Source organism: Micromys minutus (assembly GCF_963924665.1).
Source record: "Micromys minutus genome assembly, chromosome: 12".
Lineage (NCBI taxonomy): Eukaryota > Metazoa > Chordata > Mammalia > Rodentia > Muridae > Micromys > Micromys minutus.
Window position 1 is genome coordinate 55170546 of NC_137981.1, and position 26446 is coordinate 55196991.

At 40.5% G+C, this 26446-nt stretch overlaps 1 protein-coding gene across 15 annotated transcripts in view; it reads left to right on the top strand.

The window, feature by feature from the left end:
• Positions 1–26446, top strand: part of HMBOX1 (homeobox containing 1) — a 127807-nt gene that overhangs the window by 39871 nt on the left and 61490 nt on the right. For 14 of the 15 annotated variants that reach the window (XM_080926280.1, XM_080926287.1, XM_080926288.1 and 11 more), the window contains exons 3-4: positions 5084–5560; positions 14407–14492. In XM_080926280.1, the coding sequence (XP_080782406.1) occupies positions 5084–5560; positions 14407–14492 (563 nt within the window). Of the gene's footprint in view, positions 1–252; positions 601–5083; positions 5561–14406; positions 14493–26446 lie in introns of those variants that run through there. The other variant, XM_080926289.1, reaches the window with a different exon arrangement.

The window sequence follows — 26446 nt, forward strand, 5'->3', positions numbered from 1 at the left end:
ATGCAAATGGAGATGATGCTATTGTTTCAAGAGTGTTTCTGTGCTGGAATATGAACCGTAACCACTAGTTCATATGAAATAGGCCTCTGAATAAAAGTATTCCGGGAATTTCAGAAATTAGAGAAGATAAAGGGCCTATTAGCTCATTAAGTGCATCTTTAGCTGCTAGTGCAGAGTGCCTTGGGCCTGCATGATTTCTAAAATTTGGTAGAGTCTGTTTCACTTAAATTTCTTCTGTTTTGGTTTGCAGTTCTATAATCTAATAAGCAGGCATTAAGATTTATCTTATTATTATTGTTATTATTTAGGGGTTTTTTTCCCTTAGCGCCCCTCCCCCATCCCCACATTGACTGTTTTAGTGAAAAGGCTTTGGAAGAGAGCCAGATGCCAGGAGTTGTCCCAAGTCTGCTGAGTGTCCTAGGAAAGGCACTTTATCTTTAAGACTTTGCCCTACCCACCCACCTGCTTACTTGCTGGTGTGCCTGCCTGCCACTTTCTTTGTTTTTTCATTTTCCTTTCCTTCCTTACCTTTTTGTTTTGTTTTGTTTGAGACTGGATTCACTGTGTCTAAAACAGCCTGGAGCTTGCTTTATACCTCAGGTGAGCCTTGAACTCTCGTAGAGAGGAGTGCAGTAGTTGGTGCATTGTGTACACATATGATATTATCACAATTTTAAAAATAATTACTCAATTAAATAGAAAGCAAAACATTGAAGAATGTACTGACAAATGAGAACAGCAATAAGGTTCTGGGCTTTTCTTGCTGTGGTTTTGTCTTGAGCACTGATGCTGGAGGGTGGTGCTGGTATTCAAGGTGAGGCTTCAAAGCCTTCAGTGTGTCTGTCAAACTCTGGGTTTGTTTAACATTTTTGAAGGTCAGGAGTTATAGTCAGCAACTTACTACAGTGTCTGGGGAGGTTTCATGTGACATCCCTGAAAGAAGGGAGAGTTCTCAAATGAGTAGGTGTGGACTCTGGTTTCCATATCCAGGAGTCTGATGAGACAGTGTTCTCTGGCCTGTAATCTCAGGACTTGGGACATGAGGGCAGAGTCAGTGTGTGTTTGAGGCCAGCCTGAACTGTGTACAAGACTCTCAGAAATGCCAGAGCAGAGCAGAGGTCTGTAGGCAGTGGGCATCAGCTCTGCTGTGCCTTTAGACATGTTTGTCACTTGTGGCAGTGGCTGAAACCTTTCAAAGCTGCAGAGCAGATTTTTCTTCAAACTGCACAGAATGGAACTCGGTCAAAGCTAATTTAAAAAAAGGAAAAAGAACAAATAAAAAGACTGAAGTGTGATTGACACATTGGAATGTAATTATTTTTTTCACAAAATTCTTTATTATGAGAAGGACATTTCATTTACACCCTGGTTTCTGATTGTAGACTGTTCTTAAGTTTAGTCAGTTTACCAAATAATTTGAATTAAAATCATTTTACCTTACTATGAGGCTCAGTTCTCTATAAAACATTTCTTACACTTGCATATAAGAGTAATTTTCTTTTAAATTTTAAATAAGAGTAAATTTTTTTATTTTAAAGTGGTCACTCCTTTGATGATAGGGAATGGTGTATTTTATGTACATCTTAAGAAGCGCCTGGAATGTTTTGAATCATCCCACAGTGGCCACATACGCACAGCAAAATGGGTTCTGCCTGGTCATTCTGCAAAAAAAAGATAAGAACAGCAGAAATGACCTGGAAGAGAATGTTGTTTGCCATGAAAACCTTAACTATTGATGCTTTAAAATTCATGTTATTTTTGCCCCTGTGGTTTCAATGCTAAGTAATCATTTCTGAATGCTTAGATAGATTCTTCTGTTTATCTTCAGAATATCATTTATAAAGATATGTCCCGGGCCTTGTGGCTTATCTAGAAAGGTTTTAGGTCTTACTGCAAAATACGGTTAATGTCTTAAGATGCACTGTGGCCTTACAGTATCAATTTAGGAATTGAGCCATAGTGCTGAGCTGAATTGTTCTTTTCTATTTAAATTTTTGTCTCTTATTTGAGTGTTAAAATTCTCACATTATTTTCAATTACTGTTAGCTGGAACCTGCATTCAAATTAGTAATTAAAAGCAAAAACTATCCCTTACTGTATGAGTGAGTGATCTCTATGTGTGAGAAAAGTGATTTAGTCCCTCCATGTTATCTTCTTTTTTTGTAAAAGGATAGCTGACACTGTGGTGCCAGATGACCTTCATAGGTCATCTGCTGCTGTACTTTTATGATGCTGTGTACACTAGGTAAATTATGAGAAGTACAAATGGAAATCAGCATAATACATCTCGTCATGTGTACTGATGCACACTGACACACGAGAGCTTCTAATCATTTGTGTGAGTGTGTGTTTTCTTGATGACATAGCATGTCTTCTGTGTTACGTGCATGATGTGATCCTGCTTGGGATGCTCTTGTCTTTCTCCTCCTAAATTGCCATTTGGTCCTGGCAACTATGACGTCTCCCTTATCCCCCTTGGCAGAAGAGGCTGCTCTTAGTACAAATTATAGACTACTGTTTAAACATAGTAAGAACATGTGCTTAGAAATGGTTAGGTGTGCTGGACAGTCAAAGTGATGGGTGGGCTCTGTTCCCCCTCCATGAGTTTTGAATAAAAGGGGTTTCCAATTGTTGAATTATCTAACTGGTGTGAAGTATTTCAGATGCTGTGAAATTTATACTAATAGACAGTGTCCTGTCATATAGAGGGAGGCTTGAGGAATGGCACATGACTTACTGTCTGCTCCGACTGAGCAGGGTAGAAAAATATGGTTCACTTTCCTGCACGTAGATAAAATAGTCCTTAAAGCTGGGCATCAAGGGAAGAGCAGTTTGTGAGGCGTTGGATCGGTGAGAACTGAAGATACCAAACAGTCCTTTTCTTGTCAAGGAAAGTAATTATGAAGATGAAAAAATAATTAGGAGGAGTAACTGGAATTTGCCAAGCTGGAACATTACTTTAGTTTGGCAATTGCTTTTTTTTTTTTTTTTTTTTAAGAAATTTTAGGCAAAGAGTACTTGAATTAATTTGATTTTAGGACAGGTCTCACTAAGTTACAAGATGACCTTGAACTCAGTCTGTTGGCCAGATGTGCTGTGAAAGTCATCTTTGTGCCGTCGGGCTGTCTTTAGACTTTCTGAAAGAAACAATAGTATTCTAAGCCTCAACTTCCTTGACAGCTCATACTAGAACATTAGGATAAAACAATTGCTGTGAGGGTTAGACGAAGTTACATCATGAAGTTCTCACCTAGTTTCTGAGTAAAAGTGTGTGCTCAGTTGGATTTCCAACTGAGGGATGTGGAAGGATGAAGAAATAGTGCACACTTAAAGACAGGAAATCTCCTGGCTTCTGTCTCTCCTAGCATCTCCTAGCAGTAGCTTATTGCAAGGCTGTTCCCTATCACTTGCCACATCTGTCACTAGAAAACACAAATTAAAGTAGAGATGATGATCACTTTAAAAAATCCTGAATTCCTAAGTCAAATTTTAGGAGCTAGAGAGATGGTGCAGCAGTAAGAGCACTTGCTGTGTTTGCAGAAGACACAGCTTAGGTCCTCAGTCCTTACGCGGCACCTTACAAAACTGTAACTTCGGTTCCAGGACATCCAGTGCCCTGTTATGGAACTGCATGCATGTGATGCATATACACACATGCAGGTTAACACTCAGACAAACTGAACAATAAAGACAAACACATACATCTTTATAATTGGTAAAATGCAGTGGTTCTCAACTTCCTTAATGCTACAATTCTTACAGTTCCTCAAATTGTGGTGACCCCAGCCATAAAATTATTTTTGTTGCTACTTCATAGCTGTTCTTTTGTTGCTGTTATGAGTTGTAATGTAAATATCCATGTTTTCAGCTGGTCTTAGACGACTCCTGTAAGAGGGTTATTTGACCTCCAAAGGGGTCACAACCCACAAGTTGAGACATATCGATAGACATTACTAGGCTAATGTCTCAAACATATTATTAATTAATTTTCTCTCTAAGACAACATTTTTTGGTGTGCTATAATGTCTTGTGCTAGTTGAGGTGGAAACATGTAGAACTGATTTTCTGAGACATGAATAGCTCCAGTTGTCTGTACACACACGAAGGATCCATTTAGAGAACATGCGGCTCACAAGAGGACAAGAAGCAGTACTGGATGTCTCGTGTGTACTGTTCTTAATCTCCACTGAGGTATTCGTGTTAGCTACTAGTGTTCACTTAGGCTCAGCCAAGAAAGATGTTGTCATTGAGTAGCCTAAGAATGGCCTAAGAATTCTTGGTCAGTTTTGCAGATATTTGGGAGAGTGATTCCTATTATATGCTACTACACAATAATATACTTCAAGACTGAATTAAAAAAAAATCAAAACCCAAACCCTGTATATTATCACATAGTCTGGGCCTGATGCACGGATGTACTTTACCTGATGAATTGATATTTTTGCATAATTAATGTTTTGCTTCCAAATTTTGGTTGCTGACCAAAACAACCACAAATTTCATTCTATTCTACATTGGGTTTTATGCTATAACTGATGCACTTCTACCACACTCAGGATCTGTAGCAATCCACATCACAACAACAAAAAATCAGTATTCATCATTTAGTTTACTTTGTGTGTGTGTGTGTGTGTGTGTGTGTGTGTGTGTGTGTGTTACTGAGAGGTGTGTAAATGCATATGGATACCTGAAGTGTACACTGTGTGTTTGCCAGGTGCTCTCCACTTCATGCTTTGAGACAGGGTCTCCCATGCATCCACTGATGATGAGCTTCACTGATAGCTTGCCTGGCTGGTTAGCTAGGCAGTCTTGTCTCTGCCTCCCCAGTGCTAGAATGCCTAGGATATGCTGCTGTTCCCAGCTTTGCATTGGTACAAGAGGCTGAACTTAGGCACCCCTGCTTATATAACAAGCATATCAATTGACTGAGCCATCTCCCTATCCCTTATGATTTTATATTCAGTAAACAGAACTCGTGCAGAGTTCAAGCCTCTTCTGTTGAGGATTCTTGATGATGAAATGCTTTTTTTTTTTTTAAGCTGACAATAAAAGCTCTTCATTTTTATCTTCCTTCTTCCTCCAGTTTGCTGGAAACCATGTCTCACTATACAGATGAACCCAGATTTACCATAGAACAGATAGATCTGCTCCAGCGTCTTCGGCGTACCGGGATGACCAAACATGAAATTCTTCATGCATTAGAAACTTTGGACCGTCTTGATCAAGAACATAGTGATAAGTTTGGAAGGAGGTCCAGCTACGGGGGAAGCTCATATGGAAACAGTACCAACAATGTTCCGGCATCTTCCTCTACAGCCACAGCTTCCACGCAGACCCAGCACTCGGGAATGTCCCCATCACCCAGCAACAGTTATGATACCTCCCCACTGCCTTGCACTACCAATCAAAATGGGAGGGAGAACAGTGATCGATTGTCCACATCCAATGGGAAGATGTCACCTTCTCGCTACCATGCAAACAGCATGGGTCAGAGGTCATATAGCTTTGAAGCCTCAGAAGAGGACCTAGACGTAGATGATAAAGTGGAGGAATTAATGAGGTTAGTATGTTGCCTATTTAGAATTCCCCCCAAAACATCTATATTTTCTAAGACTGTTTTTAATTAGGCTCTATTTCAGCAGCTTACCAATAAGAACAATGTCTTCTCTCTCCCTTTTTTGAAAATGAAAGTGAAACTTCAAATTGTGGTTTTAGTACAAACTTTTTATTTCTTCTCTGCTTCAGCCCTTTCGCTGTGTGATGAAGCTTTTGTAGTCTCTTGATTTGTCCAAGGGCTTTCTCTACTTATGGCTTCAGCTGACAGTTCTGACAGCAGTCCATTTAATCCAATCCAATCCTCAATCTTGCATTGTAGATACTTTATCTGAGTGGTGAGAAAACTGACCACGATGCAGAACACATGCGCTCTTCATTTTCCTTCCAGCGTTTCAGTCACTGCAACAATCTGAGCAGCCACTGGGGCAGCAGTAATTTTCAGTAAGAAGCATAGATATATACCACACTGCCCCTAAAATGCTGAAGTTTTGATTTTAGCTGTAGATGCAGTGCCCACATGCACTTCATACATCATCAGTTAGCAAGTAAATGTATGTTCACCCAGAATTTAAACACGAAGAGAGGCAGGCCACTTTCAACCAAGGAGGTCAGGAGTTAGTACCAGACCTACTTTAGTTTGAGGGTAATAGACACTATGCTTTCCATCCTCTGTCCAGAACTAGAAATTTTCCTTAGCCCATGGTGGGGGCTCAGCATCTTAGCTGAGTAGATAAATTTGGCCAAAGCCATAGGGTATTCTGGTTTGAATAAGGATTTGGAGCTGGTGAGATGGTTTGGTGGATAGAGATGCTTGCTGCCAAGTCAGAGGACCTGAGTTCCATCTCTGGAACCAACAAAGTGAAAGGAAAGAGCCAATTCTCAAAAAGTTGCCCTCTGACTACAAGCATGCAATGACACAGGTACACAGCACACATAGAGATATATACATGTAGTCAACAAATTAGTTATTTTTAATTTTTTGAAATAAAAATTAAAAATCCACATGCTAATTAAAGTTAGAGAAACAAGAAAAGGTATCTTTATTCTGATTAAGAATGCAAGCTGGGTGTGGTTACCTGCCTGTAACTCCAGCATTTGGAAGGCTGGGGCAGGAAGATTGATGTCAGTTCAAGGCTAACATGGTAACTTACAGAGTATGAACCTTTCCAGACAGCATCAAAAGGCAAACAATACAGAGGAGTCAGACTGACAAACATAGTAATACCTTAGGATGCCACACCCATTCTTACAGTGTCACATTCTGTACTAAATGGTTGGAATTAGGAAGTTCTTCCACACCTTTATAAACAGAAATGCCAAAAACATTGTTCTCAATAGAGTTACTCTGTTGTGTAAACTTGAAGCCTTGGGCTGGAGAGATGGACTTAACTGTTTAAGGACATGTTTTTGTAGAGAACCTGAGTTTGATTCCTAGCACCTACATGGTAGTTCACAGTCATCCAAAGCCCTCTTCTGACCTCTGTAAGCACCAAGCATGCATGTTGTACACACACATGTGCAAGCAAAAAACTAACGAACATAAAATAATCTTAAATTTAAAATAAGATCAGAGCCTGCAGATAAGTTAGAGTTGCTAATGAACAGAATTATAGGCTGATTAGAAGTAAAAGCAGAAGTCACAACTGAGTTATAACCAGTCCTAAAGATTTCCTGACCTCATGACAGAATGATGTGGGCTTTGGCACTGCTGTCTGAAGTTCCATCCTGTGGCACGTCTGTCTTGAGACAGCCTTAAACACATGGCTCTTCTGAGCTTGTTTTCAGGGAAGAGTTGCTACGTATGGAATTCTGGGTTACAGGGACCACAGGTTCCACGTACTGGGGAGCCTTACACTTGAGCCACAGTCGGTGTTGGCCAGGTGTTAGCGCTTTGCAGATAAGAGACTTTTGTGGTTTGGTTCATTCTCAGCTGGAAGCACTGGTGCCCAGGCTCTGCTGTAGCTGGTGACTCTCAGTGCTGGAGATGGAGCCCAGAGCTTTACCTTCCGCTGAGTCACACCCTTGGCCCTAGCCGGTGTTTGGAACTTAGCATATATCATTTTCAAGTTTAAAAGGGAGAACCATTTGGACAAATGAGTCACTTTTCATTGAAGTTTCATGAGTTCTCAATTATGCTGAGTAGAGAAGATAGCAAGATAGCATTTATTGTTCAGGTGCTAGCTTATGTTATTTGTGTACAGTCCCTTGGATACAGGCTCACAGGTACAGTGTGTGTTTCAGTTGTGTGCTCTTAATTGTTGTGTAGTTATTAGGATACTTTCTTACTCCCTTTCTTGCTCAGAACAGCCCTTGTGACATTTAGTCATCTAGGCTCCTCTAAACCTCCCCTTGGTCTCCCAGAATTGGGCTTTGTCCCGCTCCAGTTTTGCTAAAGTGTGCACCTTTGTCAAATTTGCAAAGGATATTCCTTCTTAGGCTACAGAGAGAAGTTGCTCACGTGACACTTGCAATCTATACAGCCCTGCTGGGTGGTTGATCAGAGAAACTGAGGTTCATGAAAATTAGTAATTTGTTCAAGAAAGTTTGATTATTGGGCAACTGAACCTAAATTATATCCCATGTCCCCGTTATTATTGTGTTGATGGTATATTTTACCACGGAGATTTTTTTTGCTTTTAGATTTGACCAAGTTTTAGGAAAGGTAGTTACTATCATTCTTCAAGAGAATGTGAACGGCTTTCTTTACTGGGCTTGCCATTCTCCTTCCTCAGTATACCTGCTGTTTCAAATCAGTCACTTGCCAGACAAGGAATTCTCAAACAGTAGCTCTTCCTGAGTATTCTGTGTCCATCTAGTGATACACTGTCCTTGCTGCTCACGCAACACTGGTGACATGGCAGTGACCTGGAATTGGTGGGCTCTAATCATGGATACCCCAGTGCCTTCTTTCCTTGTTTGCTGTGTAAAATCTACCTCTGGCCCCTAGTAGCACCCTGCAGGCGCTCCAGTGTAAGACATGCTTTGCAGATTTTTTAATCCAGTCAGACTGTATTACAGTATATAATTTGAAGGTGTATAATGAAGGTGTGTACCCTTGATCATTTGTTACAAGTCAGAAATTATCTTTTCTAGTTTGAATTGGGATCAGGAAGAAGGAAGCCACACTAGCATATAAATTTTCAGTGCATGGTTGAGGATGTGCCACTTTAGAAAGGACTGAAAGCCAACAGTGAAGACTCATTTTATATTAGGGCATCTTAAAAGGCCTATTAGTATGTAAGTGTCTGCATGAAGGTATGTGTCCGCATCTGCAAAAGCAATAGGACACATCAGTGTTTTCCTTGCCATTTATGTAATATGAGATAATGTACACGAGGCTTATTGGACTTAGTAATGCTGTGCATTAAAACAAGGTCTAGTTCCATGAGGCACGGTGTTTTAAAATTCAAAATTTGTGAGTACTGCTGTGTCACAGTGAAAACCTCCACAGTACCACATTCCTAGGCACAGTTATTTAAAACAACGGTCCAAGGTACATGCAGTCTCACTGTGTAAGTTACGTGAAGCAAGGTTGAAATTTGTGTTTCAACGGGCTCTGTTCCTAAGGTATTTTGTTGTAACTATGAAAACAGTCCCAGGTTTAGAACAAGAAAATCTGAAAAGGCTTCTAGTCTAATGTACCTCTGGTGGGGCTCACAGCCTGCGTATACTTTGCAGGCAGGATGTTTGTGCTCCATAGGAAGGTAACACCACTAACTGGTGGTGTTCTCCTTCCACAGTCTGCGTATAGGACAGCTCTCCCTTTAAGGTGCTCTCTTAAAATCGTACACAGGGAGAAAGTCGTGAGTGTCTTTCAAATGTGAAATACACTGTTTTGGCTTCATCTTGGGGTGACTTTGAGCTAGCTCCTTTACATATCCAGAATGCTAAGGGTGTGTTAACTTAGGGAGTATGAGTCATCTTAAAGCAAATCATTTTAAAATATGGGCCCTTTAATATGCTTTCTTCCAGAAAACAAATCAGTGTCATTTTGAATCACCACAAATAACCTTTCTATCCTGATTTGGAAAACATAAATATACTTGAAAATAAGAATTTAAAGCTGTTACATAAATTATCTAGATCAGGTTTTCCATTTTATAGCCTTTAATCGCTAGAAAAATTTCACTCATTAAACAAATTAAGGTTTATGAACAATTCATGCTGAATATGATAGTCATTGTGCTAAAGGTCTTTCCAGGCTAGTAGGCTAGATGACATGCTTAGGAGTGTGAACTGTATAGAGCATTGTGTCTTTAGTACAACTGAGGTGTTAAGAGTTAGCCTAAAAATGAGATGTTTCTTTGTAAGCCATGATGATCAGGGAGAATGGCACTGGACAGAAGGCAGTTACATTATATCTTTTTTAAAGCAGCCAGGAAGCCAGTTGTGTTCCTACCCTTCTGGAATCCAAATACTTGGAAGGTGGAGGCAGGAGGATTGCTGTAAGTTCAAGATCACTGTTGACTATATAGCAAGGCCCTGCTTCAAAACAAAACAAAGGCAGAGAGCAGGGTAGTGGTGCCATTTCGATCCCAGCACTCTGGAGGCTGAGAAAAGAAGATCTCTAGTTCCGAGTCATCATGGGTTAATGGCAAGACCCCTGCCTCATAATCCTATTCTCACGTACGTACATACATACATACATACATACATACATACATACATACATACATACATACATACATACAAATGTAAAAAGTGATCTGTTGGAAGCTGGAGAGATGGCTTAGGAGTTAAGAGCACTGACTGCTCCTCTAGAGGATGTTGGTTCAATTCCCAGCACCCACATGAGAACTGTCTGCAACTCCAGTTCCAGGGGAATCCATCCCTGCAGGTGTACATATGGTACACATATCTGTACATTCAGGCAAAACACCCATTCAGGTAAAATACATAAATCTCTCTTTTTTAAAGTGATTTGTCCAAAAGACATTCCTGATGAATTCTGTATTTATTGGGAAGGATAATAGTGGAGAGTTTAACTAGTTTTAAAAACAAAGGCAGCGAGCGGGCTCAGCAGTGATGGTTCGCACTCTTTCCTGCTGTAGGGGTCCATCAGATGAGCACAGTGGCAGAGATCTGAAAACAGGAGCAGGAGGAGTGGCATGCCCTTCAAGTGCCCATCTGTGGTCAAGTGGTTGCTTGTGCTAATTCACTGAGCCTCCAGCAGTGGACAGTCTTGAGGCTTGTGAGATATTTGCAGGGAGTGGAAGAAGGGAATCATTCTCTTTAGGCAAATTTTTAAGTTTTCAGCAAAGGGAAGAAAAGTGGACTAGAAAAGGAGAGAGTCATATTTGTGTAAGCGGTGGTTTACACTGTGGGTGATCCCACAGCTGATAAGGAGAAGCAAAGAAGACAAACAGCCAAGTCCGCCTGCTAGGATGGAACTGGACAGTGAAGGTGAATGCTGTTACCTAGAGAACCCAAGCAAACGGGCAGTCTTGTAAACTGACTGACTTGAGAGCATTTCGTCCATGCATAGTGCTTTGATGTACTGGGTCTAAGATGCACACTTAGACTGATGTATGCCTTACAGTTAGTTGATCCTGTGTTTCTTCTTTGCTTTGGATCCTGTCTGACTGGTTTATAGAAATAATAGTTTGTGTTTACATGATACATTTACAGGAAGTTTCTTTTTGCATGTATTATATGCAATGTGTATATGTTTATATCATCTAGTTTTTATTCCACTGTTTGAAGGAACATTTTAAAAACCTTTTTTTAAACAGTGCTAGAGATTGAACTAGGGCCTTATGCACACTAGGGAAGCATCCTGCCACTGAGCTATATCCATAACTCTAAAAACCCTTTGAAATGTGGAAATAAGAGGGACCAGGAGGGAAGGAGGGGAGGAGGGAGAGGAGGGGAGGAGGGAGAGGAGGGGGGGAGGGAGAGGAGGGGAGGAGGGAGAGGAGTGGAGGAGGAAGAGGCAGGTCATGGGAGCCAAATGAATGAATGGACCAAAGTATGGTACACACGTGTGAACGTGTCATAGTAAGACCTTTTATTTTTTACAATTAATGCACTTATAGAAGTGAAAGCCCTGAAAGGAGTGTGTTAATGTTCTTGTTTTACCGAATGGTGTAACTAGAGTACAACTTAATATTAATTGGCTTTCTCTCACGTGTTTTTTGCCTTTTAAAGAGGGAGGGCCTGGAGGTTGAGATCAGGGGGTTTATGCTGCTGTCTAGGCAACATTTAGTCCTTTAGCTGTATTCATTCTTTTTTTTTTTTTTTTTTTTAATTTAAATTTAAATGTAGTCCGTTCTTTTTTTTTTAAGTTGTTTTTCAAAAGTGTCTATAGTAAAGTAGTAAAGAATGCATGTGAATATATACATGTATGTGCATTTTTAAACTTATTGTGGATGCTTTAAAGACCTGCTTAAGTATGCATTCTTTGAGGTGGTGGATGGGTTGCTGATTTCTAAGCACTGGAGACTCTTCCAGCCCTTTGGTAATGTCATGCTGCAAGGCAGGGAGTGATTCACAAACTGCTCACACAGTCAAGTGTTTGCCATCTAGTCTTAGGATTCAGTGTCTGCTCTAGGTGCATTTGATTTAAAATAAGTTGACTTAATTTTGATTTAAAAATCATTAGTCAAGAAAATACCATTTGCTCATTTTGCCTACAAAAGTACATTTTTAAATTTAATCTGAACAATTATTCTCAAGTATAGTTTCATTTTCTAAGACCATTTGGTATGTTGAAATGCAATACTTCATATAAAATTTTCAACCTAATTTTATAGTTACTTCAGAAAGCAAATGATTTAGTTTGTGAACAAAAGCCATCTGAAATAGAGACTGCTAAAGTTGTCTCTTGTTCATAATTGGTACAGATACAGACGTTTTCAGAGAAATGTAGCCAGTATATAAATAGGAATCTAAATCATTTTGAAAAAATTTTAATATTATACTAGGCAGCTAATTTTTATTTTTTTTTAAACCTTTTGATTAAGATTTCCAACCAATAACTCAGGATCTATTGCAGAGCTACATATTGGATACTCTCTAGCTCATCTCTATTCTTTTCCCAAATTCCCCACAGCAGGAACACAGCCCTAGGGATTATACTGAGCCTGCTGCAAAAGAATGAGGAACTAAATTCACATCTTCAGCACCCACATAAAAAAGTCAGGCAGTGGTGGCATGTGTGTTTAGCTCAGAAGGGATCCCTACAGTTCACTGGCCAGCCAGTCTAGCAAACTGGTAAGTTCTGGGCTCAGAGACAAATGTAGACATATGTACTACATGCATAGATAAGACTCACCTCAGGAAACATGACATCTCTCACCAGAGTATATAACCCTTCCCAGTGAAGGGGCTGAAAGACCTGGTCTAATTTAAATCAGAAGTCATTGTTATATTTAGATAGGATAATTTTGCTTCTGCTCCAACCTATAACAAGACATGAACCCCTGTGAAATATGTGGTTCATTCACAAAACAATGTCTCAGATCAGAGTGAGCAGGGTTTTACTGTGACTAGCTAGTGGCATGGCAGTACACAGTTGTAACCCCAGCACTCAGGAAGCTGAGACTACAGTAAATTCAAGGCCAGAATGGACTCATAACTGTGTCTCAGAAAAATGAAAGAGTGAAAAATGGCCGTGGCTGTTCTCGATGATACCGGCATGGACTTGTCCTCTCAGCATCAGGACGCTGGAATGGAAGGCGCCTTGAGTTTGAGGCCCTCTTGTGCTCAATAGTCCCAGGCCAGCCTAGCCCTCAAGAGTGAGTCCCTCTCTCAAACAGTGAAAAAGAGACAACATGGAATTGTAATGACTGTATATCGTTCGAGGGGTAATATACAGTATTTGTAAAAATAAAAGGAAGGATAATGTTTTGTGTAATTTGTTTGCAACAGTCCATCAGAGAAAGAGTATTAGTTGCCTTCTAGGAGAGCAGAAGGCGGGTTGATGAGTAGAGGCCTTTCATTTGTTGACCTCTTTAGACAATTAGCTACCACAATTCTATGTCATTTTATCTTGAATAAAATAGTGTTCTTTAAGACTCTAGTTTAGTTTTTATTTAGGTATTGTTTATTTGGTGAAAGAATGAGTCATACACTTTGTAGTTCTTATGGATGTCTGCTCTATGGAAACGTGCTCACTGTATAAATACGTGATAGGCTGAGAGTGTATATTACCAAAATTGAGTATTACCAAGATCAAATACTGTAGTTTTTAATGTTAACTATTCTGTGTATTTATTATATGTAATGGAAAATTAGTAAACACTTTTAATATGAAACTAATATTTTAAGCCATTCCACATTCTTTTCATTTTTTTTCTTATGCAGAAGGGAGGGAGAAGAAGCAGCTAATTGCAATAAACACATTACAATGTTAATAATTTCACTGGTGAGAATGATTTTTGCCCCGGAAGCATTTTCAAGGTTTTCAGATGGGTCAGTTCTACAGTACCTTCCTTAACCTGCAGACCATGGTCTACGTGCAGCTGATTTTTCATTGCCTTTGCTTTTAATTTTTCCAGGGCTTCTATGTTTTCATTCCCTATGAGGCCATACATACCACACATGGCAGCCTTGTTCCTAATTTGAATTATTCACAGCATGCAGTTACCGGTCCTACCACATGAGACTTGAATTCACAGTGGCATTCACTGAGGTGTCTGTCTGATGGTGTGATGTTCAGGACTGGAGTATTTGGTGTTTCTCGGTTTGTTGTAATTTTGTATTTTCACCCAAGTTTAGTCTGTTTCCCTTTTATTTTTGTGTCCTTCCTTTCTGTGTTCTCCCCACCTCTCTGCTTCACCTTTCTTTTAGCAAAGATGAGGATTTCTACCTTCAACATACATTGTTGGTCTTGTCTTCTGTTTTTGTTAGGAGGGACAGCAGTGTGATAAAAGAGGAAATCAAAGCCTTTCTTGCCAATCGGAGGATTTCCCAAGCAGTTGTTGCACAGGTAACAGGTAAGAGCCGCAGAGCCCTTTATTCTAGAATCACGTCTCGTCTCTGCCATCTGTGCAGATTTTGGAATATCGTTTACGTTTCTGGGCTGCAGCCCTGTCCGCTTGGGCATGCTGACAGAAGCCTGGGCTTTAAACCAGTGCCTCTGGTGTCAGGTACATGCTCCAGTGACTTTTTAAAAAACTTGTGTTAGTACATTTTATAACATTAGTAATAATAATAAGAATCCCTATTTTGTTATTAAAGGGGGAAGTCATTTCCTTCTGATAATGCCAGCGCCTATGACACGTCATCAGCTGCTGTCTGCTTAATATTTTTAAAAGCTTCACAGTTCTCTAAATTAAATCTAGGATTTGACCAATAAAATGTGGCTCATGAGGAAAAGCAAGTTGGGAGGGTTTTCCTGTTCAGTTTTGGGAGTTTGTCATCATTAGGGCTTTGGTTTTGTTGATGTTGTTGTTTCTTGTTGTTGTTTTTGTTTTGCTTTGATTTTTTTTCTCAGGACAGGGTTGCATGCAGCCTCAAACTCACTCCATGGCTGATAACAACCTTGAACTCGTGATCCTTTTGCAGCCCCCTCCCAAGCACTGGGATGTGTGCACTACCATTGCCTACTGAAATTGTCTTTTGAATGACCATTTCTGTGCGTGAAACCTTCCTCACCCCCCCCCCCCCGCCCCAAGATAAGAGTCACTAGCGTCTTCTTTTTGTTCTCTACATCCATCCCATTCTCCACCAAGCCTAGACCTCACCCACACGCGGTGTGTATGTGTCATGGAGCCCCTGAATGTGAGTGAAGGTGTGTCCCCACCATCGGTATGCTCTTCCTTAGTCCTTAAGTTCTCAGGGAACCACAAGTTCCTTCCAGTACATTTCCACTGCTGTGTTGTTACACTGTCTACTGACAGTTACAGTAATTGTCACCACCACCCCTTTTAGCTTGTGGCTGCAAACTTACGCCTTTCAGGAGGTGTGTCAGCCCCCTGCCTCAGGTTTTGTACTTTTGTGGTTACATGCTGGTATCTGAGCAGCGGTAGCTCTTTCAGCTCTGAAGTTCCTTCAGTGGGCCAAACATTGGTATATACTGAAGCGAATTGTTAAGAGGTTATTCTTGCTCATTATTCCCTATACCTAATGTCAGCCAACCTTGTATGATACATATATGTACATACATGTATATCTATTTTACCAGTAATTTATTTTTATAAATGCCTTTGTTACTGGTAAATGACTTTTAAAATGTCCTTTAATGTGGAAGTCTTAATGGTAAGGAAAGTTGTGAATTTAATTATTTAAGTCTTTAGCTATTTGCCAGGAGGATGGATGAGATAAATTATTTAGTTTTAATAAACTAAATTGCAGTGTGTAACACACTATGAGGGTAAGTTGTATGAGCTTTACTGAAACTCACAGTGTGGCAGATGGTGCCATGATGGGATGTTATCCTTTGCGTCTTCACTTTCGTCTCTAAGATTACAAACAATACATGTTCTGATTTGCAAAGCTGAGAGGGAAAGCCAGACAGATTTCTGACATGACAGAACAGAATTTCAATGTTGATTTTGTTCGAAGGAGAATATTTCTGAGTGTTGAATATACTGAACCTTGAATCATCTTACATTTAAATTTGTTTTAGTGTGTACATGCATATGTGCATATATGTGTTTGTTGGGGTGAGAGCTTTTTTTTTTTTTTTCCCTATTGTGTGTTCCAGGGATTAAAACTCAGGCCATAATCCTTGGCAGCAAACACTTCTACCCACTGGGCCATCTTGTCAGCTCAGGAAGTTCCTTTTATTGCCATCTTCTATTATGTATATTCACGGTGGGATTAACTTCTTTTAGTTTTGAGAGTCCTGCTCATTTGCATAGGTTATGTACTCCTACTTACCACACCTCATGCTATTAGGGTGCTATCAGGCATTAGCATAGTGACTTTCCTTAAGTTTAATCCTCACTTGGGACAGCCTGTCACTGTCTGCATACTTGGAACATTTCACACCCACCTGTCTGATAGAGCTGGTTGAGGCATAAAGGAGCTGATTGGGTTTAGAGACTGTTTCTGGGGTATTTGCTTGTTCTGCAGCTGCATACATTTTTGTGTTGAAGAAAGTTGCAGGGGCTTTTTCTGTTTTGTTTTAATCTGCAAAGCTAGGGAGTAAAGAAATTAATAGCAGGCTAATTTATTTTTTATTTACTGGCTAACTGACTGAGTTGTGTTTCTCATGTAGTTTGAATTAGTCACATTGTGCCCCACCCTGTCCAGCCAGGAAGCTAACAGAAACACTGATTCTCACGTCTGGAAGAACAGTAAGTCAGTGATTGCCTAGACAATACTTTTCTGCCATTTTGCAGCAGATTTTTTTTAAAAGAAAATAATATTCACGTCTTTTCAGTTGGACTCTAATATGTGAGATCAACCTTAAGATAAAAATCAGAAAGGATGGTGCCTAACAACAGAAAATGCTAAATAAAAAAGTGTAGCAAGGTGCCAAATTCCGACACATGTGCTGTTCCAGAATCAAAAGCAGAGGCTGCTTTTTATAGATTTGGAGGGCTTCTATAATAAGATAAACAAGAAGTGCAGGGGTGGGGTCTGTAGAAATAATATCCTGCTGATAGAAGAAATGACAGTGTAAACAGGATATAATAACAGTGCCTGCTGGATTTCCAGCGTGGTATTTGTAGATTCCATCACAGTTGCAGCTGCTCCCACCATGGGTAGGTTTCTACCTCTGTTAGAGGTCGGCCAAGATTCTAGCTTTTCACTACCAATGATAGGGTGGTGAGCACAGCCCGGCCTTAGTAAAAACACATGTATTTTATATTTACTGTCAGCAAGATGTTTCCTTAGGCTGTTTAAGCATTCCTAAAACAAACGAAAAAAATATAATAATCTCTGGGAAAAACTGGGGACACTGAATAAATGAGTAAATAAATAGGCAAAGGTTGATGAAAGCTTATCAGCCAAAGAAATATACTAATTGGTGTCATGCCTTCTGGAAAAAAAAAATGAAGAAAATGTTAGCATCTGAATTTAAAGAAATTTATTACAGTTGTATTGAATTGTTCGGGTACAGTGAGAAACCAGCAGATACTGATATTCCTTTCTTTCTCATGTCTAATCACCATGTGACCCACAGCCTCATTTTCCTTATAAGATGTGAGACTTTGATCAAATGATTGTTCTCTTAACAACAAAACTGTGTTAGACTGAGTTGAGTAGTGTAGTATACAAACATAGACATGTATTTCTCTCAGTTCTGGGGACGAGGAAACCCTGAGCTACGGCAGGCACCGCGTCTGGGGACCACCTTTCTGGCTTATACACTACTTACTCTTTCTTGCTGCGTCTTCACATGGTAGAAGGAATGAAGGGTCTTCCAGGCCCCTTAGGGTTCTAATCCTATTCATGAAGGTCTGCCCATGTGACCTAGGCAAGCCCCCTCCAAAAGGTCCCCATATGTAAACGTCATCACCTTAAAGACAAAGATCTCCACAGAAGGCTTGTGGGGGCCATGACATGCACACCATAGCAACTCCATTCTTTCCTGCTCTTATTTGACACTTGTATCTGTTTGCATCTAATCTTTTAATTCCAGCTGTATTCAAATTACTTCCCTTGTTACTTTTCTCTAAAATGGAGAATGAAAATATTATATATAAATCAGTTGTTTTGAAAAAAATAGTATTGCTGTCTTTCTCAATCAGAGAACTTTAGGCCAGGTGTTATAAACCAACTAAGATATCAGTTTAGAAACCAAACTTTATTCTTTAGAGCAGTGTTGGCTCACTACAACATTGAGCAGAAAGTGAGAAACTTCCAAAATACCTCCCTGTCTACCATGCATACCCAGTCTCCTATATTGTCACCACTTACAGTGGCACATTTGCTGCAGTCAGTGACCCTATGTTGATGTCATTGGGACTAGCGTCCCCAGTTGACATTAGGCTCCCCTCTTATAGTTGACATGCTATAAGGTCAAACAACATACATTCACAATTATAGTGTGATCTCATAGCCCTCAGAAGTTTTCTTGCTCTGCTTGTTGGCTCTTTACTCTTCCTAATTCCTGTGATCTTGGATCTTTGCCAAAGTGTCTTAGCATTGGAGTCAAGTCGTGATAGCTTCCAGCTGGGTTCTTTTAGCTACTAACTGCATTTAAGGTTCCTCTGTGCCATTGCCTAGATCAAGCACTCCAATCTTTTACCGCTGAGTAATATCTCCTTGTCTGGATTATCAGTTCCCTACTAGTGGATGCATTACCTTCAAATTTTGTGAACTATGAGGAAAATTGTTATTAAAAAGGAATTTATATCTAAATTAGAATAGCAGTGTGGTTAGAACATATACCAGACTGTGGAATTGTTATAATAGTCAGAAATAACTCATTTGCTCATTCCACAAGGCTTTATCAGGATTTGCTGGCTTTGAGTAGATAGCCAGTTTGAAAGCTGTTATCTGTCCTCACAATGAGCAGGCTTGTAGGTGGGCAGTCTGACTGTCTCCAGAGTAAATGTTTGGCGACACAGTTTCTCTCTTCAAAGGTTCCCCCCCCTCTGTCTACTGGTTCTCTGTACCAGTGTTATTAGTGTTTTGTAGTAGATTTGGGCCTTCTCTTGGCTTACAGGTCCTGTGGACTGTGTTTTCTTCTGTCTTCTTCACGTTCTCGGCAAACTGTTTGCTTATAGAGCCAGCACAGGAGGGTACACTGTTCCTTTCCCTTCCTAGGAAGAAACTCACCTCGTCCATGTGATGCTCATATTTTCTCACTCTGGTACTGAGAGTCCCTAAGGAGGCTTGTTTAAACTAGCTCTCTACTTACTGTAGTATGTGTCTCCCTGGACTTCCATAATCTCACGTGCAGTGCATAGGGTTGTGAGTTTCCATTGGCTGCCAACCTTACAGTGAGAACCATGTCTCCTACTTGAACTTAAAGCAGAAGCCACATTAAACTGAAAGTCTGCCAAGGACAGGTGTGCTGTCCAGCCAGACTCAGCAGTTCCCAGTTCTTTCTTTCACCACCTAAGATTGAAAACCCAGCAGATAAACAACCCTGTACCTAACATGTAACATCCCTCATCAGATACATTATTCTCACCAGAACATCATCTACTCTTTCTTACCATTAGGAATAGTAAATGAAGTGACGAGGTGGGAGTGACGATGGCTCAGCAAAGGCTGTAGTTCCCCAAGCCTAGTGACACTGAGTTCCATCCTTGGAGCTTACTTGGCTGAAGGGGAGCGCTGACTCCTCAGAGCTGTCCTCTGACTTCCACATGCATGCTATAGTATGTACCTCACATACACATGAAGTAAATAAACATAAATTTTTCTTTAAAGTCAGACCTGGTGACACATACCTATAATCTCAGCACTAAGAAGGTAGAGGCCATTGTATCAGGAATTCAGAATTATCCTTGGTTGAACTCAAGATCAGCATGAAGTGTGAGTTATCTGGTCATAAACAAACAAATGTTTTAAGGGGACAATAAATACTTAAGGGGATGTCCTAGGAAGAAAGTCAGGAGGCACTTCATGTGAGAGGTAGCAAACCTAAGACTGAGCCCATGAGACTGTCTCTAGGTCTCCAGGGCAGATGTGTGGACGGTGTCCTGCTTTTGAACACATTCACTTTAAAGTGCCTATCTATCCAAAGTAACATTGCTATAGACTTGTCGCTGTTATTTATGGGAAATTCTTAGACGCCGTCATTATTTAATTCTGTATTTAAAAGGCAGGGAGTTTGCCACGCCATCCTGGCTGACCTGACATTAGCTGTGTAGCTCAGCAGGTCCTCAACCCCAGGCCTTCCCTCCCCAACCTTCTAAATGTGACTATAGTGCTACTGTGGCATTTGGTAAAGCAGTTTTTAATGTTTTGAGTTTTGAGTCCTTTTAAAAACTAAAATGTGCTAGTTTCTTAATTTGTTTTTTTTTTTTGACAGTTTTTTAAAAAGATTTATTTATTATATAAAAATACGCTGTGCCTGTCTTCAGACACACCAGAAGAGCACATAGGATCTCATTACAGATGGTTGTGAGCCACCAGGTGGTTGTTGGGATTTGAACTCAGGACCTCTGGAAGAACAGTAAGTGAGTGCTCTTAACCACTGAACCATCTCTTCAGCCCGACAGTTTTTTTTTTCCTTAAACAGAAAGATTGCCTTTTGTGCCTAATTTTCTCTACTACTTAGATGACTTTTGAAGGCTGTTACACTAGTTTGCCATGATTTTTCCAGGAGATACCATGCCTTTGAAATATTTACATATAATAATAGTAAGACTGGCATACCTTAAATTTTGTCGATCTCTGTATTCAGGCTCTGGTTTGGCCGCGTCATCGGCAGATGGCTGATGATGAGTTCTAGGACCAGGTCTGCTGGTACTGGCATGCACCCTCTAGGCCAAACCTTCTTTTAAAGAGTTTTTATTTTTAGCTGTAATTGATGTGACACTTACCAAGTGCTAGATGCTATGCTAACTGCTTTATATAATTGAGAAACAGGTGTGAAGTCCCACAGTTACAGATAAGAAAATGCGGTGAGGAGACGGCTGGGTTACCCATCCCGCTGCTCTTGTTCACTGCACTCAGGGTTCCTAAGCATAGGTCAGTGCGGCAAGAATGCATGTAGAGGGCCAAGGATATAGCTAGAGTTGCGCAGGGCCTGGGTTCAGAGTAAGCTTCATGTAGTTAATCACCTGCTTTCCAGAACAAGGTTTCTCTGAGTAATTTATTCAGGAAGGGTTGAGCCACAATTTTTAATTCCAGCTCTGCTTAACTCCACATTTGTAATAGTCCTTAATACATAACATGAACTTGTAGAAAGAATAAACTAAAAAGATGTATTATCCCACCCATGTCTTAAATTTTTCCAAACCTTAATTTTACTGATGGCTCTTTAACACTGTAGTCTCTCTTGTAGCTCACCACCCACCAGAGGTATGGGAAAGAAAGGATATGGAGGAAGTAGACCTGTATAGAAAGGTTCTTTGGAGCAGCTCCCATCTGTGTTGTCTGGAAATCAGCATTTTAGCTCGCAGGCTAGCAGACAGCAGCAGATCGATCCACTCGCAAACACACCATGGATACACCAGCAGCCCAGTTTGGTAGAATCGGGCTAGCAACGGTAGTAGCATGGCCTACCAGAGTCAACCACGCCTCAGCCTTGGCTTGAGTCAGCAGCAGGGACCCCGAAGGATGCCAGGAGAAGAAGTTCTTGGCTATGCCTCTCTCAGGGAATCGAAGATCAGTGAAGATGCAGGACCCACAAGCATTGTCCAGCTAGCCGTATAAGCCAGCCCAACTCTCTCTCCATCACTTTGTCAAGTCCTACTTACACCTGCAAACGTCGCATGTCCTCCACTTGCCTCAGCACGTGCATCCAGTCAGCCGGAGTTTGCAGAGTCCTGACAAATGGAGCTCAGCTAAACAGTGTACCAATACATGTGTTTGTTAGTAAATAATCTTTCATCATGTGTATTACCACGTGTTTGCTTTAGCAGAACATCCTCTCTCCTGTGTGTGCTTCAGTGAAATGTTTCTTCACCTGTGTCCACTTCAGGAAAGTACACGTGTTTGCCCGACCAAAACACCATGTAACATAACTGACTCTCCAGAGAACCCTTAAATTTCCACTTCACCCATCCACCACCACCTCCTTTTGATGGGGGCTTCACTATTACCAGGGCTGGATTTGAGCTCCTATGCAAAGGCTCTAGGTATGTGCTCTCCCTCCTGCATTAAGTTAATTTTCTACTTTAGAGAATTATATTCCTGAGGTGTGGATTTCAGAGGAGGGTATGGTATTGAAGCTCTTTTCTCTCTGTCATTTTTGCTATTTTCTTTCCCAGAATAGATAAATACTAGTTTCTTTAGAGATATTTTACACATTTATAGGCAAATAAGTATATGTGTAACTCTTCTCTTTTTCTGTCAATTGGTGACATGCCATATATATAGTGTTAGCTGTCTTTGCTTTTAACTTGAAATTACGCTATATTAGTAATGAACATTATCACATTATTAAGCAAAAGCTGTGGTATAGCATCTTCTAGATAACCTAGTTTCAACCAGCTATCAACATTTACCACTTGATGTTTTTGCCTGCTACATTTTTAGTACAGTAAATGTTAACTAGACAGTTACTTGATACATTGACTATGTCTATGTATCATACAAGATAAGGTTTCTACATAGACACACACACACACACACACACACACACACACACACACACACACACAAATCATCAGGTCCTTAATGCATGCTAGACAAGTGCTGTTCCACAGAGCTATTACAGTTCCAGTCTATAGTTGATTTACTTTAGTCTTTAAAATACAACTCTTGTATTAGTAACATTTTTTTTTCTTTTAGATCCTCTGGTTTTGACTATGTCATTTATCTTCCAAGAGTTTATTCTACAGAAATTCTTTCTTATATCTCAAAGGATGATGATAGAAGAATGTTTATTGTTTGTGATATGGTAGCATAAAGCTGTAAATAACTTGTGTTCATCAGACAGAAGCTGGTGGGTAAATTATGACTCCTTTGCATTATGTGTTACTGTCAGTCCAGAAACAAATAAGGCAACTCTGTTTTGAGCAGGGTGAGTAAGAGAGTTAGCTGGAGGGGATAGATACAGAATGACTTAATTCTTTTTCTTTTTTAATTTATATGACATGTTTGAGTTCTATGTTTTGGAAAATGAAACCCAGACCTGATTTTTAAAATATACACCCATTACAATTTAAAAAGAGTATGTCCTAGGAAAATTCAGGCTAAATCATAGCTTGTTTATGTACTGCCTGGTATCAGAATCACTGTGATGGTTTGCATATACTCGGGCCAGGGACTGGTACTATTAGAAGGCTTGGCCCTATTGGAGTAGGTGTGGCACTGTGGGTGTGGTCTTTAAGACCCTCATCCTAGCTGCCTGGAAGTCAGTATTCTGCTAACAGCTTTCAGATGAAGATGTAGAACTCTCAGCTCCTTCTGCTCCATGCCTGCCTGGATGCTGCCATGCTCCTGCCCTGATGATAATGGGCTGAACCTCTGACCCTGTAAGACAGCCCCAGTTAAATGTTGTCCTTATAAGAGTTGCCTTGGTCATGGTGTCTGCTCACAGCAGTAAAACCCTAACTAAGACAATCACAATAGGATTTGTGGGGTTTTGGGTAGTTGATACTGGCTTGGTCAGATACTCTGTCGCTTATTTTCATAAATATTGTTGTAGACTAGTACAGAATGTTACTTTAGTTGACTTTCATTTATTGAGTGAATTCTCTCCCAACTTAAATCCTACTTAGTCGTGGTATAATTTTTTTTAAATATGTGGTTGGATTCAGTTTTCTGATATTTTCTGGAGGATTTTTACATATGCATTCATATTGGATATTAAGCCGTGGTCCTCCTTGCTCTCAGTACCTTCATCTGGGAGTAGTTGGTACTTTAGCTTTTTTTTCCCTATAATTTTGTTCACTTCATCTTGACACGTGATTTCCCTATGACCCTTTTTATCTCTGTAGAGCTGAATCCCAGCCTCAGTAGGGCTTTAACCATTGAGTTCTTTTTCTTTTGGTTAGTGTATCTAGCTGAAGGGGCACTTGATACTGTAAGCTTCTATCAAAGCACTACTTTGGTCGCTTTGTTGTGAAAGTTTATGATATATTTTTCTTTCTAACATCTCAAAATTATTTTATAATTTCTTCCTAATTGGTTAGGAAAATGTTGTTTAATTTCTATGTGTTGTTGGGTTTTCTAAGGTTTTTTTTCCTTCTGCTTTTCTTTTTCTCATTTAACTCGGGATCGTCTGCATTTTAGGCATGTACTCCACCATTGCTGCTTCCAAATACCACTGATCCATTGCAACTGGAGAACATAATCTGTTTATACCTTCCAGAACTAGTGTCACCTTTTCTGAAGACTGTTCCATGTATACTTCCCTGTAGTTTGAGCACTGAGGGATGTGTCATTCTTTAAAGTGGAGTAAATGTCACCTTGGTAAACATTTGAGAGTGACATTTTTTCTGCATGTGCTGATTAGAACGTTTGCTAGGCTTGTTTCCTGTACATGTGTCGTTTCATTACTGCTCTCTAATGATTTTGTTTCTGCAAAGTGGGTAACTGATCAGTGGGGTACCTACAAGAGGGGTATTAATCTTTCTTGTTTCTCCCTTCAGTTCTCATCAGGTTTTTGTTGTGTGGATTTTGAGGTTCTGTTAAATGTGTTTATGTTTTTAATTTATCTTCCTTACTCATTGACTGTGTGCTTGTGCTCAACACAGAGTCTTGCTATGTATATGTAGCCCAGGCTTTTTGTAGTATCATGGTTTTTGTTTTTATTACAGCTTATTTTGTCTGGTGATAACTGCTGTCTACATGGTCTGCCTGCTCCAATTTTGCTTTCAACATATTTGTCTTTGAGCATATTTCTTATGAACAGCATATAGTTGAATATATACTGTTTTTTTTCTTCTTCTCTCATACAATACTTCTTGACTACAGTGCCCCCTCCCAGTATTCCTCCCATTTCCCTGGTCCTCCCTTTCTCCCACATCCACACCCGCTCCCATCTCTCCCCAGAAAAGAGCAGGCCTCCTAAGGGATATCAACTGAACACAGCACAACAAGATATAATAAGACCAGGCACAAACCTAGTAGGAAAACAAAGGGTTCTAAGATCAGGCAAAATAATCAGAGACATCCCCCACTTCCATTGTCAGGAGTATCCCCTCTAAAACGTCGACAACCATGACAGATATGGAGAGGACCAAGAGCAGACCCATGCAGGTTCCACAGTTGCCACTTCTGTCTCTATGAACCCTGCTCAGCTCATTTTGTGGGCTCATCCTCTTCCTTTGTCCTTGGTCCTTCTGGCTCTCACAATTCTTCTGCCCATTCTTCTTCTTTTCCTGAACTCTAAGAGGAGGGATCTAATGGAGACCTCCAACCTGGGCTTTCTCTTCACCTAATATCTATTTGTGGAACTCTGTATTGCTTCATATCTCTGGGGGTCTCCCTTCAGCTGATAATGACTGGACTAGGCACCAGTCTATGAGTATAGCAGACATCATTAGGGATCATGTCATAGACAACCCCACAGCCCCGTTGCAAATTGTTCTACTCTAGGTCTCTGGGTTGTCCAGCTTCTGGTTCCTGGTTTTCCAGACAGTGTCAGGCTCGGGCTCCCTCTTGTGGCATGGGCCTCAAATTAGACCAGTCATTGGTTGGCCACTCCTACATGTTCTGCTCCACCATTGCCCTAGCACATTTTGCAGGCAGGGCAGATTGTAGGTTGAAGGTTTTGTGGCTGGGCTGGTGTCCCAGTCCCACCACTGGGAGCCTTGCCTTGTTACAGAAGATGGCCAGTTCAGTGTCTGTATCTCCCGTTACCAGGACACTTTGTCAGGGTCTTCTTTGTAGATAGATGGTAGAGGGTTTCAGTTGCACTAGGTTTCCACATCACTCCACAAAACCTTCCTTTTTAGTTGCCTCCCAGTACTGTCTTCCTCCACCCTCACACCTGATCCTTCCTATTCCCATTCTGACTTCTCCTGGTCCTCCTGCAAAATCTATTCTATCTCTTCTTCCCAGGAGATCCATGTCCACCCCTCCCTCGTTATTCAGTTTAAGCACATCTACTCTGTATCCAATTTCTGGCTATTATGAATAAACCCACTGTGAGCATAGTTGAGCAAGTGTCCTTGTGGTATGATGTAGCATCCCTTGGGTAAATGCCCAAAAGTGGCATAGCTGGATCTTGAAATAGATTGAGGCCCATTTTCCTGAGGAACTGGCACAGCCACGGTGTCTTTATAAATTCTCACTTCAGCAGTGGAGGAGTGCTCCGCTTGCTCCACATCCTTGCCGGCCTGAACTGTCACTTGTATTATTGATCTCAGCCATTCTAACAAGTGTTAGATGGAATTTCAAAGTAGTTTTCATTTCCATTTTC